The sequence below is a fragment of the Bos javanicus genome, chromosome X (assembly GCF_032452875.1).
Source record: "Bos javanicus breed banteng chromosome X, ARS-OSU_banteng_1.0, whole genome shotgun sequence".
Lineage (NCBI taxonomy): Eukaryota > Metazoa > Chordata > Mammalia > Artiodactyla > Bovidae > Bos > Bos javanicus.
Genome location: NC_083897.1, coordinates 35,957,705 through 35,971,841, shown reverse-complemented (window position 1 = coordinate 35,971,841; position 14,137 = coordinate 35,957,705). Strand labels below are relative to the sequence as shown.

Here is a 14,137-nt window from a genome sequence, read left to right as displayed (position 1 = left end):
CAGGAAGAGGATCCTTTACTCTGATCAGGCACCTGGGAGGCTGGGGCACAGCAGGGAGAGCGGCGGTCAGGAGCAGAGTCAGGGGGCTGCCCTGGGTGGGCTGAGCCCTCAGACAAGAGGAAGAGGACAGGAAACTGTTTTGAAAGCGAAGCTTCTTTTCTATGGGACATCTCAGGTCCCAGGGGCAGCAGGAAACTGAGGATTTTCCTTCGCATCTGCAAAAAGACAGACTGTTGCTCAGCACTGGGCCAGCAGCCCCAGGGTCACTTGGAGGGGAGCCAGCCTGGGCTTTCAACCCAGAGTTGGGGAATTCCGCCCATAGGCTGCGCCTCTTCCCGCTTCCCTGGCCCCTGGGGTCCACCCTGAAGCTCGGATGCAGTCGCTGAGGACACTGGGTCGCGGTCACTTTGACTCTCGCCGAATCTCGCGGACTGGACGCTTATGGTACGGACTCAAAAGGGCACAGTCTGGGCTCCGCCATGGAGCTGGACAAGCCCAACCTCCGTGGGCTCCCCAGGCCCACAGCTCCATTACTGTACGCTCCGCTCTCCCGGTGGCTCCACCCCGCTCCGCTCCGCCTCGCCCCGCCCCGCCTCGTTCTCCAGAAGCGCCTCCTTCTCCAGAAGCGCCTCCTCACCCAGGTGAGGAGGAGCTTCAGCCCCAGACTCCTCTCCCTGCTCCTCCCATCTCCCCTCCTCTTTTCCGCCCGACCGCTCACTTCCTGGTCCTCCCTCGGGTCCCGCTCCAGGACGCAAGTCTCGAGGCTCCTCTCGGCCTGACCTTCCAGGCACCTCAGAGCGTGGCGGCTCCTATTCTGTCTCCTAGCAGACAAGGCCAGCGAGGGAAAGCGCCTTTGTTCGTACGTGCGTGTCTACGTAACTGCGTGCTTACGTGAGTACGGAAGCCATACACACCGGAAATCAGGGGCTTCAGTGTTTGTTGGCGCGACGGGACTAAGGCCAACTGGCGCCGTCCCCTGACAGCGGTCCTGGTGGCGGACTACTGTCCTGCCTGGTGGCCGCTGCCCGGCCATCCCAAAAAAGCGCCCGCGACTCGCTCTACTTGCAGGAAGGTGGGACCTGCCTCGTGTGCAGACGGTACCTCCGGGCGGGGGTTTCCAGACTCTGGGACCAGGAGCCCCTGCCAGGGGGCCGAACCGGACCTTCCGGTCCCCTCCACGGCCACAGTCCCCGCCTGCTTTCCTTCCACGTACGTGTCCTGGCGATGCCCCGGGACTCCTGCGAAGATGCCAGCAGACCTGTCCTCCAGCCTCCTGCTCCTCCCCCCGGACTGTGACCTCACACGAGCCCCCCCACCCCGCCCACTGTGAGCTCCCCACACCGGGCCCTGACCTGAATAGCTCAGCTGCTTGTACGCGTTCCCCTCCTGGTGGGGCCCAACCAGGAGTCCATGTAGGGCGGCCGACTGACTGTGCCGGCCTCCGGATCCTTCCAGAGTGGCAGTGTTAGGGGAGGAATCATTTTCTCTTCGTAGTTGCCCCAGTCTCCTGAGCTGTAAATCACCGTCACTGCTGGGGGATGGATTTCTGTGCTGACCCTTGAGGCACTGTGGGGTCTCTGTCCCAGTCACATGACAGGCCAGCTGCTGTGATGAGCAGAACCTACCCTGAGGGAACCTGCATGTGTGTTTCTCATCAGTTGGGCCTTCCTGGATCCCTGTGGTCTGAGGCCCCTGCCAAGGAGAAGAACATAGTGGCTTGTTGTCCAACATTGCTGTCTTCTCACTGGTGATTTTTTCCCTGTTCCTCTGGTCCTTGCGCAGGTGAAGACACACAGACAAGCAGGCGGAAGAGTGTTTTCACCTCTGGCCACCAAGCGGGCACCCTTTGCGTCGAGTGGTGGGAAAGCTTGAGCCCCTTCTTGCTCAGGGATTCCACCCACACAGATGAGATTCAGAGGTGCCCAGGAGGAAGGGGGTGGGTTGGCTGAGACACTGAGTGGCGGAAACTGGGCAAGCCTGGGATCCAATCATATACCCCAGTACAAGACATAGCAATGGCCATGCCCCAGGGGCCAGCCAGGCTCCCTGGTAACCAAGCCAGACCCAGTGAAGAGGGTGACCCTCTGTCACCCAGCACGTCAACAGAAGTTCAGCGGGATGATGATGCTCAGTGCTAGCCAATGGGTGAGGACATGGCACCCTTGCCTGTGGTTGGTGAAGTGGACACAGGGGAGCCTTTGTGAAAGACCATTTGCTAGTGTGTGTCAGCACTTCAGGTGTGTGCCCTGTTCCCTGGGCCACCTCCTGCATGACTCTTCAGTCAGTGTGTGGTCATGTTGAGTGGCTGTATTGGCAGAATGAGTTTTCCCTACCCTTCCGTCAGGAGGGAAGCATCAGTAACTTGTGGGACCCCCAACACTGGGAGGTGTAAACAGACACCATATAAGGGTGAAAACAAACGCATGAAAATAGATGTGCAGACGTGGAGGAGTGTGCCCAAGGTGCTGGGAGTGGAGAAGCCATCCCCCTTGCCTCTGCGGAGAGATTCCAGACAACTGACCCTCTGGCTTAATTTGCTGGCAGTTATGTTAGGGTCACACAGGCCAGCTGGCTCAAATACGAACCGTGTTGGTTCAGGAGGCCAGCAGCCGAGGTCGAGGTGTCAGCGGAGGTTGGCTCTTGTGAGGGCTGTAGAGAGAGTCTGTCCCATCCACCCCCTCACTTCTGGGCATTGCTGGCCATGGTGGGTGTGTCTGGCCTTGAAGATCTCCGCCTTCCTCTTCACCCCAGTTCTCCTGTGTGCCTGTCTGCCTCTAAATGTGCCCTTTGTATGGGGACAGCCATCCTGTTAGAGGAGGGTCCATCCTAATGAGCTCACTTGACCTCCATCAGCTCTGTGAAGACCTTTCCTTTGTCTGTAAGGTCCTGCCAAGGTACTTGGGATTGGGACTCCAGCACCTGAATTTGAGGGGACACAATGTGACACCTCACACCCTACAAAGTCTCTGAGGTAGGAACTGACTGGAGTGTTCCAAGGATGGAAGGATGGCCTTCATGGCTACCGGGGGTGAATCCAGGGGCAAGGAGAGCAGGCCATCAGGCTACGAACCAGATCACATGGTTCCTCATGGGCCTGGGAGAACTGTGGCTCTCCTATGCTAGGGGAAGGAAAGGCCCAGAATGCCCTGGGCTGGGTGCCTCTAGGACCTTGTCCCCATCCTCATACTACTACTACTACCACTACTACTAAGTTGCTTCAGTCGTGTCTGACTCTGTGTGACCCCACAGATGGCAGCCCACCAGGCTCCACCGTCCCTGGGATTCTCCAGGCAAGAACACTGGAGTGGGTTGCCATTGCCTTCTCCAATGCATGAAAGTGAAAAGTGAAAGGGAAGTTGCTCATAGCCATGTGGAAACGGAAGCTCCCTCGGAGGTGCTGAGACTACTGAGGTTCAGGCCCATGGCTCTGATCCTCCACCTCCACTCCCCTACAGTGAACAGGGACCCCCCGCCAGGTACAAGGAAAGAAGTGAGGTTGGAGGTACGTGTAGTCAGGTCCCCTGCAGTCATGGGCTGTGACTCTGTGCCTCGGCTCCTCCTCAGGTGTCGAACAAGGTGACAGTAACATAGCAGGTAATTTGGGGTTTGAATTCTGTGATCCCTGCATGATGCCATCCCAGGCCCTGGCAAGGACAGGAAGCATGCCATTCCCAGTAGTTTCTGCTCTCCGTTCTTTCTCTAGGCTCTGGGCAAGGGCTCGGGCATCTGATGACAGTGGAGGCAGTGATGTGGGAAGGACTGGGAGGAATGTGGCTGCCAAAGGTGTGGGGAAGATACCTGGCAGGGCTGTCTGAGCTCCAGGGCACCCTAGGGCCGAGGCCAGATTGGCTAGCATGGATCTGCCCTCAGCAGCCCTGGGCTAAGATGGAGATCTCCAGAGCATGGGCAGGGATGGGGCCGGGAGCTAAGGGGTGGGGTGGTGGCTGGGGGTAGGGGAAGCTAAGCCCAAGACAGTGCCTGTCCGTGCTTTGAGAAGATTAGAGCCCAGCCACTGGGCTGTGAAACCAGGGGGCTTGCCCTCCCTCCTCGGTGCTCCCAGGGTTTCCAGTCCCTCTGTCTTGGAACTTACCACGTGCCTTTCACCATGTACCTCTCTTCCACTGCCCTGCCCTCCTTCCTGACCGCCCCACAAACTCCATGTGATAGACGGGTCCTCTGGGTCACCACCCCCCTATCTGTGGACCATGTGGAGATGGATGGAAAGAGCCAGCCCTCTCTAACCCCCCAGATTCTGTGTCAGCAGGCTTGGAGGATGCTCGGACACATGGGGCTGAGGTCCAGCCCAGGGCTGTGAGATTGCAGGCCACTGTGTCAGGCTCCTGACCTTGGTGGTTCTGTGTTTCCACAGCCACATGAGGCCCTAGGAGCCCTGGGAGATGAAGTTCGGCTGTCTGTCCTTCAGACAGCCTTATGCAGGTTTCATCTTAAACGGTGTCAAGACCCTGGAGACGCGGTGGCGGCCCGTGCTACGCGGCCACCAGCACTGTACCCTGGCAGTCCACATCGCTCGCCGGGACTGGGAAGATGCAGCTTGGCGGGAGCTGCTGGAGCAGAGGCTGGGAATGAGCCCCGCCCAGATCCAGGCCTTGCTGCGGGATGGGGACAAGTTCGGCCGCGGAGTGATTGCGGGCAAGTGACACCCTGCCCCACGCTGTCTGCATGGCCCCAATGCTGCCCTACATTGTTTTCTGTTGAACCAGCTGGTAAGCGGGGAGGGGGGAGCTGAGGTTTCTTCAGAGGAGCAGCAAGGGTCCCTTGGCTGGGAGACGATGGCCCAAGGTCCCTGACCACCAGTCTGGGCCTCAATGCCCATTTGTGCTCTGAGGCAAAGGCGGGTCCAGGTCTGTGTGTGGCACTTGTCTGTGTGTGTGTGTCCCCACGTGTGTGTCCCCAGCAGAGACCATGAGAGGCAGGAAAGCACCCAGCCTGGGTTCCCCACTGCCACTGCCTGCAGCCAGGCCTGAGCAAGTCCCCTGACTCCCCAGGGGTGAGGCCCCACAGCAATAACTCTGGTGGTGAATCGCTTCAGGACCTGATATCCACAGGTTCCTTGTCAGGGTCCTCCTGCTATGTCCCTGTGGCCTGCAGTGGGCAGACTGAGAGCTGCCTGTGGCCTGGTGGGTTTGTGGAGCACCAGACCTCTCCCTTTCATTTCGCTCCTTCCCTCGCTTGCCCTTGCCCCAAATTCCCTTTGCCAAGGTGAGCCCATCTGAAATGCTCAGCCAGAGGATTCAGTTCACTGGTTCCCTGCCGTGATACGTTTTAGTCTCTAGCAGGCGAGACTTTGAATGACCTTGTTCTCATTCTGTGTCCTGTCTTTGCACACAGGTCTCGTGGACATTGGGGACACTTTGCTGTGCCCAGAAAACCTAGATCCCGAAGAGGTGGAGGAGCTGGAGAATCAAGCCCTGTTGCCTGACCTGCAACAGAAGTACCTGACTGTGCTCACCAACCCCCGCTGGCTGCTGCAGCCCATCCCTGGAAGAGGTGGGAAGGACATCTTCCTGGTGGACATCCCCCAGCACCTGATCCCCTTTGGGCAGGAAGCCTGTCCAATCTGGGCTTTCAAAAGGTGACCAAGAGACCAGCACATGGTGACACTGTCCCGTCACCATTGCACCCTGGACATGCCTGTCTGGTTCAGTCTGAATTGGCCCCACCCTGGGGTGTTCTGCCAACTTGATGTGGGTCAGGGTGCCAGGACACCCCTCATGCGGTGTTGCTCTGGACTCAGCAAGAGTCTGCAGGAATTTGACCTTTACGATAAGATGGCATTGCCACTCGTTTTGGCCCTGCTGTGTCTGGGTGGTTGAGAGAAACGTGTTGTTGGGAAAATGCTTAGTGTTTTTCCTCTCTGTTCTGGTCCAAACTCCCCGATGTTGGAACAGTGACCAGGGGCTGATGGGGGAAGGCTGGGGACTGGGCTGTGCGTCGGCAGGTAGAGAGGCATCCAGCACGCGGAGAGGCCCACAGGCCCAGAAACAGGCCCCCAGATCGGGAGCTAGAGATGCTCAGCTGCTGATCAGAAACTTGTGGAATCGTTGGGGGACCCTTGAGGAGCCCCTTCTGCTTCAGGGTGCAAGAATCAGGGAAAGTGACACCCCCAAGGTCAGGAGCCCGGCTGGGCCATCTGCTGAGTGGCAGGCAAGGCCAAGGGACCAGCCTGTCCTGAGCTCGGCTTGGGGGTCAGACCCTTGGCCGAGCGTGTGAAATGATGCTGCTTCAGTTGAAAAGGAACCATGGGGACCGGACTGAAGCCTGCCTGGGGTGTGGGCTTCCAACCTCATCTGGCTCACCCTGTGCCATGTGTGAATAGCATGGACAGACAGAAAGAACACAGACTCGAAGTTGTCATTCAATTTTTATTTACTGCCATGGAGTTTTGCTCTACTTTATTACAGCCAGAAATCTATTTGATTACAAGAGAGTACTTTTGAGTGTCCCTAAGAAAGGCAATGCCCAAGAATGCTCAAAAGTGAAAGTGAAGTCACTCAGCCGTGTCCGACTCTTTGCGACCCCATGGGCTGTAGCCTACCGGGCTTCTCTGTCCATGGGATTTTCCAGGCAATAGTCCTGGAGTGGATTGCCATTTCCTTCTCCAGGGGATCTTCCCAACCCAGGGACTGAACTCCGGTCTCCCTCGTTGTAGACAGACGCTTTACCATCTGAGCAAACTACTGCACAATTGCACTCATCTCACATGCTAGTAAAGTAATGCTCAAAATTCTCCAAGCCAGGCTTCAGCAATATGTGAACCATGAACTTCCAGATGTTCAAGCTGGTTTTAGAAAAGGCAGAGGAACCAGAGATCAAATTGCCAACATCTGCTGGATCATCGAAAAAGCAAGAGAGCTCCAGAAAAATATCTATTTCTGCTTTATTGACTATGCCAAAGCCTTTGACTGTGTGGATCACAATAAACTGTGGAAAATTCTGAAAGAGATGGGAATACCAGACCACCTGACTGCCTCTTGAGAAATCTATATGCAGGTCAGGAAGCAACAGTTAGAACTGGACATGGAACAACAGACTGGTCCCAAATAGGAAAAGGAGTACATCAAGGCTGTATATTGTCACCCTGCTTATTTAACTTATATGCAGAGCACATCATGAGAAATGCTTGGCTGGAAGAAGCACAAGCTGGAATCAAGATTGCTGGGAGAAATATCAATAACCTCAGATATGCAGATGACACCACCCTTATGGCAGAAAGTGAAGAGGAACTAAAAAGCCTCTTGATGAAAGTGAAAGAGGAGAGTGAAAAAGTTGGCTTAAAGCTCAACATTCAGAAAACTAAGATCATGGCATCTGGTCCCATCACTTCATGGGAAATAGATGGGGAAACAGTGTCAGACTTTATATTTTGGGGCTCCAAAATCACTGCAGATGGTGATTGCAGCCATGAAATTAAAAGACACTTACTGCTTAGAAGGAAAATTATGACCAACCTAGATAGCATATTAAAAAGCAGAGATACTACTTTGCCAACAAAGGTCCGTCTAGTCAAGGCTATGGTTTTTCCAGTGGTCATATATGGATGTGAGAGACTGTAAAGAAAGCTGAGCGCCGAAGAATTGATGCTTTTGAACTGTGGTATTGGAGAAGACTCTTGAGAGTCCCTTGGACTGCAAGGAGATCCAACCAGTCCATCCTAAAGGAGACCAGTCCTGGGTGTTCATTGGAAGGACTGATGCTGAGGTTGAAACTCCAATACTTTGGCCACCTCATGTGAAGAGTTGACTCACTGGAAAAGACCCTGATGCTCGGAGGGATTGGGGGCAGGAGGAGAAGGGGATGACAGAAGATGAGATGGCTGGATGGCATCACCGACTCAATGCACATGAGTTTGGGTGAACTCCGGGAGTTGGTGATGGACAGGGAGGCATGACGTGCTGTGACTCATGGCATCACAAAGAGTCGGACACGACTGAGCAACTGAACTGAACTAAGGGACCTAGCAGTTCAGGGATTGGGCTTGTCCTTGAAGTGCACACAGAGGACACACTTGTAATCTGAGGACTCTCCCTGCTCCTCCTCCGCCTCAGGGGCTTCATTTGGGACCATGACTGAAAGGGCCACCATTGGGATGTAGTAGCAGATCTTGTGCAAAGCCATCACCAAATCATAATCTGGGTACTCTGGGGGGCTCTTGGGCAGTTCCCCTGTTCAATCACTTCCAGAAGTAGCTGGGGACACAGACGTGGCATTGCTGGATGTGCCCTCTCCACTGGGACCACCCTGCTCGCTGTGGAGATGGTTTCTCCCAGCCCACCTGGCTACACTGCCCATAGACCAAAGGCCAGAGAACACAAATGAGCACCAGCTGGGCATTCTGCGAGCAGGTGGCATTCCCTTCTGGACTTTCTTGCCCGCCTCTTGGGTGCACTGGTTGTGGTGGAGTCGAGGAGACTGTCTGGTTGCCACCGCTAGCTTCTTTGTCTTTGTGGTCGCTGTTGCACTGGCAGTAGGCTGAGCAGTTGTTCTGGGGTCACCTTTCCTCCAGATGTTCTGCAGGAGGAGAGGCTTGTCTCTCTGAAAATTGCAGTTGGGATAGATCTGAAAGAAATGAATCACTTTAACCATCAGGTGGGAGAAGAGCCCTTCCTTGCTGCCCTCCTCCCCACCACTATCCCAGCCTTGCCTAACTGTGGAGACGTTTCTTCATTCCTGGCAGGTTGTGAGGCCCTAGCATGTCACTCCCTAGAGCTCCCCCCAGGCCATCTTCACTTGAGGTGTTACTGGCCCTCCCTGACATCAAGTGGCCCCTCAAGGTTTGGGATCACCCCTGTCTAAGAGGGGTGGTGGAACACAACACATCCTGCTTTCTCCTCTTTCCTTAACCACCCTCTCACGAGAAAAATTTTTCCTGGAAAATGAAACCCATCCAGCACTCAGCTCGTCTAGCCTAGTCTTCTCGGAAGGGCTCTACGTTACCATCATCATCTTCTTCCCTGCAGAGCAGCCCAAAGGGTGGATTTTCCTGAACTCATACAGGTTCAGTTCACTGATGAAACTCTTGATGCTGTCTGTCTCGAAGATCTGGTCCATGCCTCTGCGCTGGAGGATCTCCATCCGGAAGAGATCTTCTTCGATGACCACCATGTTTTCCTCATCGTTCCAGCACGCAGAAGTGAAGGCCGCATCCTCCACGATCCTCCAGAGCTTCCTGGGAAAGGACAGCCCGAGGATGTCTTCCTCCTTGGCCATTTTTGGGTTCAGGCCCTGTGGGGGCAGATTGTCTTGGAGGCGTCGATCTTGGCTCTCAGGTTGCTCACCCTGCTTCTCCAAAACCTCCCCTCAATCTACGTTTCAATCTGGGGAGGAATCACGGGAGTCCCCTGCTGCAGGTTCCCCATCAGTTGATAGGGCCAGCTGGGCTGCCTGTGCCTCATGGGAACTCTGACTAGCCATGGAGCCAGTCTAGCTCAGGAGGATTCTGTACCCAAGCAGTGAATGCTCAGGGCAGAAGAGCCTCAGACCAGGGTCAGGATGCCCAATAAATACTGTCTGGAGATTCTAGAATCTGGATTGTGGGACAGGCAGCCAATTAAGGGATCTGCTTCCTTAAACGATAACAGTATTTATTTTTGAGGATGAAAGTGAGGTTCAGGAAGGGGGTCAAATATGGACTTTTGCTTTTTACTCAATTGTATCATTTAATATTATAAATATTAGATAAATGTTTGTCCAAGTAAATAAAAGGATAAATATATGTGACTTACCATTCAAGAGGGCAAACAAGACACAATACCTGTAGAATGATCCTATTTAAATAAACCATATTGTATATGCATATATTTATATGTATGAGTGTTAAAGGAATAGGCAGAGTTCTGAAAGGATGTTCACTGAGAGGTTGAAGTGTTCTTCTTTGTGAAGGGAAGGGGACAGAGGTGAGAGTGTGACACTATTTCTTCTCTATTCTTTCCATTGTTTGAACTGTTGAAAATACAGTTAGGGAGCATGGTAGCTGTTTTTATGTGTCAACTTGGCTAGGCTATACTGCCCAGTTGCTTGGTTAAACATGTCTCTAGATGTTGCTGTTAAGTTATTTTTACATGTGATCAACATTTAAATCAGTGGACTATAAATAGATTATTCTCCATAATCTAAGTTGGCTGCATCCATACAGTTGAAGGCTTTAAGAGAAAAAGGTCCCTCAAAGAGGAAGAAATTCTGTCTCCAAACTGCCTTTGGATTCAAGTTGTAAAACTAACTCTTCCCTGTATCTTCAGCCTACCTGCTTGCACTGAACAATTCAGAGATACAGATATAGATATAGATACAGATACGGATATAGATATGTGTGTCTGTGTGTTTCAAACACATTCATTGGAGCTGAAAAGGCCTGACTGGGAATTCCAGCTTCCTCACTTCTGTGTTCTCAACCAATTAAACTTTATAGATTTCTATTTACTTATTAGTATATACAAGGGAAATAACGGAAATAATTATTTGCATTACTCTGAAAAGTGACATAGTGTTTGCCTGGTTCATTGAGCATTATCACAACTCAGCAAATGCCATTTATTGTGATTAAAAATGTTTCTTCAGTTTTCAGGGTAGTTTTTGGCAGACAAATGTTCCTACAGAGAACAACAGGAAAACCCCATTAAAACATCATGTATTCCCAGCACAAAAAAAAAAAAAAAAAAAAAGATAATTATGTGATGTGACAGATGTGTTAGCTAACCTTAAGGCAGTAACACATTGCAACATATAAATGTGTAAAGTCAATACATTGTATACCTCAAACTTACATGATGTTATATGTCAATTATATCTGAATTTAAAGGAATTTTTAAAAAAGAATAATATAGGATAATGGCATGAAGGGGGACTAGGACTAATTATAAATGAGGAGGGTACCTAAAGCTCATATGCATGGTGGATTTGTTACCAAGTCCAAGCTCATGGGGCTTCAGGTGGTGCTAGTGGAAAAGAACCTGCCTGCCCACGCAGGAGATGTAAGAGACGTGGGTTCAATCACTGCGTCGAGAAGATCCCCTGGAAAAGGGCATGGAAACCCACTCCAGTATTCTTGCCTGGAGAATCCCATGGACAGAGAAGTCTGGCGGGCTACAGGCCATAGCATTGTAAACAGTAGCACGTGACTGAAGCTACTTAGCATGCACACACGCACAACAAGGTCATACTGCTAAGTACATGACAGGCCAAATAAATAGACAAAGTGTTAGAGCAAGGAATAGTGACTTTATTCAGAAAGTCAGCAGATCAAGAAAATGGTTCATTCGTATCCAAAAGAACAATTTTACCCGAGTTAGAATTCAGGCTTCTTTTATAGTAAAAGGGGAGAGTGTGGCTGGTTGTTGCAGACTTCTTGCTGCCAGGAAGACCCTGAAGGAAATGTGATAATCCCTTGTTCTTGCAGGTGTCCAGGTAGGTCAGGTCATGAAATTCCTGTAAACCTTCAATAAGACAAATGCTATTTTCTGTTCTGCAACTTTTTATCTCTGTATGAATGAAAAGTGTTATGGCTTTAAAGGTTAAGCCTGGGAGTCAGAGACTTGAGAAAAAGTCTATTATGTATTTTAGGTGATAGGCAATGTTCTTTTACTGATTGAAGAGATGAAGGTGCAGAGCCAGCATGACTAAGCACAGGCGACAGAGCACAAAGATTAGAGCTAAAGGAAGAGATCCAATACGGAATCAGGCTTGTTCTTCTCTGATACAGATTTATGGGATTTTCTACTGTTCCTTGGACTGTTAATGTACATGATACATTTTTTTCCTTTGTATATATGCAATATTTTACAACAATAACATTAATAAATAGCAAACAATTATTTAAAGTATGACAGAAAATAGTTTAAAGCCATTGGAGAACTAATGAAGTGATCAGGACTTAAGGAGCCAACATGCTGGAGAAAGGAGAACCATGGAAAGATAAACTGACATTTTGCAACTTCTTTTCCTCTGGAGACATTTCCCAATTCTAGGGCACAGTGAAGGAGGCTGAGAATCCAGGCTTCATCCAGGTAGATGGCTATATCTGAGGACCAAAAAAAAAAAAAAAACCAGTGTAGCTTTCAGTGGTCTCACAGGCCCAGAGAGACAAAATTAGAGACTTAAGGAGCCAAGGTTGCAATGAGAAAGAAGAGATGGAGGACTGAGTCTGTCACATTGTAGTCAGAAGCTAATGAGCTAAGCAGAAAGCCTTTCTAAGACAGATAATAGTATTTGTTTCATGGTAAGAAAAAGAAATAAAAGGTATTCATTATTAGAAAAGAAGTCAAACTGCTATTACCTGAAGACAACAGTTTCTATATATAAAAATCTCATGAAGTGAAAGTCATACAGTCGTGTACAAATCCCCATGGACTGAGTCCATGGAATTCTCCAGGCCAGAATACTGGAGTGGGTAGCCTTTCCCTTTTCCAGGGGATCTTCCTGACCCAGGAATCAAACCTTGGTCTCCTGCATTGCATGTGGATTCTTTACCAACTGAGCTATCAGGGAAGCCCCCAAATCCCATAGAATCTACCAAGAAAAACCTAGAAGTAATAAATGACTTTAGCAAGGTTGCAGGGTACATGTGTTAGTCGCTTAGTCATGTCCAATGCTGTGACCCCATGGACTGTAGCCTCCCAGGCTCCTCTGTCCATGGGTTTTTCCAGGCAAGAATACTGGAGTGGATTTCCATTTCCTTCTCCAGGAGGTCTTCCTGACCCAGGGATTGAACCCGGGTCTCCTGCATTTCAGGTAGATTCTTTACCATCTGAGCTATAGAGAAGTCCGGGACTTCTAAGGGATATGAGAAAGCTTTGGGAGGATGGAGATATTTATTATATTGATTGTCATGATGGTTACATGGGTGTATACAGATATCAACATTTATCAAACTGTACACTTTAAGAATGTGCATTTCAATTATACCTGAGTAAGTTCTTTTAAATAAAAAGATTAAGTCAAGAAGGAGATGGCTGACAGAGACAGAAAAAATAAATGCCTGAAGGCTCTGAAGAGGTTGGAAAATGACCACAGTGAGGAGTCTGTAATCAGAGAGTGGGACACTTGAATCACTGATGATCGAGGTGGGAGAGGGCAGTTATAGGAGATGACAACGCCTGGGAAGTGACCAGGGGAAGTGGATGACTGAGGTAGAGGTCATTTTTCTGCCTATTGCATACTCTGTTCTTTTTGCCTGAGCACAGCCTCCCTCACTCTTTGCCTGGCCAAGTCCTACTCATCCTTCATGTCTCAGCATTCCTGTCCCTTCACCAACAGCACCTCAACTGGCATTCCTGTCCCCATCTAAGTTACGTTCTTCTCTAATGAAATCTTGTAGTACTTGCTTTTCTTAAGCACTTAGCACAATGGTTACATATGTATTTCTGCAATTCCTTCAGCAGTTCTAAGCTCCACAATGGCAGGCACAATGAGTAGTTTCAATGTCCCTTGTATCTCGAGCATCTGTGGTGATGCATTGCTGTTGTTGTTCAGTCGCTCAGTCGTGTTTGATTCTTTGCGACCCCATGGACTGCAGCATGCCAGGCTTCCCTGTCCTTCACTATCTCTTGGAGTTTGCTCTAACTCATGTCCATTGAGTCCATGATGCTATCCAACCATCTCATCCTCTGTCTCCCCCTTTTCCTCCTGCCCTCAGTCTCTCCCAGCATCAGGGTCTTTTCTAATGAGTTGGCTCTTCGCATCAGGTGACCAAAGGATTGGCACTTCAGCCTCAGCATCAGCCCTTCCAATGAATATTCAGAGTTGATTTCCTTTAGAATTTAATGGTTGGATCTCCTTGCTCTCCAGGGGACCCTCAAGAGTCTTCTCCAACACCACAGTTCAAAAGCATCAATTCTTTGGTGCTCAGCCTTCTTTGTGGTCCAACTCTCACATCCATACATGACTACTGGAAAAACCATAGCTTTGCCTAGCTGACCTTTGTCAGCAAAGTAATGTCTCTGCTTTTTAATAAGCTGCATCTCTGACATTTGGGGCAATGCATGGTGAAACATACATCTTTCACATTTTCCAACTCCAGCTTGACTTCCTGAAGGACCTGAACTGACACATTTCATTTGAGGGTAGAGTGTACCTCTCCTTCTCCTCTTTCATGGCAAACGCAGGAGAAAAGCCAAAACACTTG

At 50.5% G+C, this 14,137-nt stretch overlaps 1 protein-coding gene across 2 annotated transcripts; it reads left to right on the top strand.

Annotated features, from left to right (window-relative positions):
• The first annotated feature begins 801 nt into the window (after window positions 1-801).
• On the top strand, window positions 802-12,960 carry LOC133242731 (protein EOLA1-like). Of its 2 annotated transcripts, none has more exons than XM_061408880.1 (3): window positions 802-891; window positions 4,370-4,650; window positions 5,350-12,960. In XM_061408880.1, the coding sequence occupies exons 2-3, from the start codon at window positions 4,398-4,400 to the stop codon at window positions 5,595-5,597; spliced, it is 501 nt and encodes a 166-aa protein (XP_061264864.1). In that variant the 5' UTR covers window positions 802-891; window positions 4,370-4,397; the 3' UTR covers window positions 5,598-12,960. The 2 variants fall into 2 exon arrangements, with proteins under 2 accessions (XP_061264864.1, XP_061264865.1); XM_061408881.1 differs by lacking the exon at window positions 802-891 and adding an exon at window positions 1,120-1,209.
• Window positions 12,961-14,137: the final 1,177 nt, after the last annotated feature.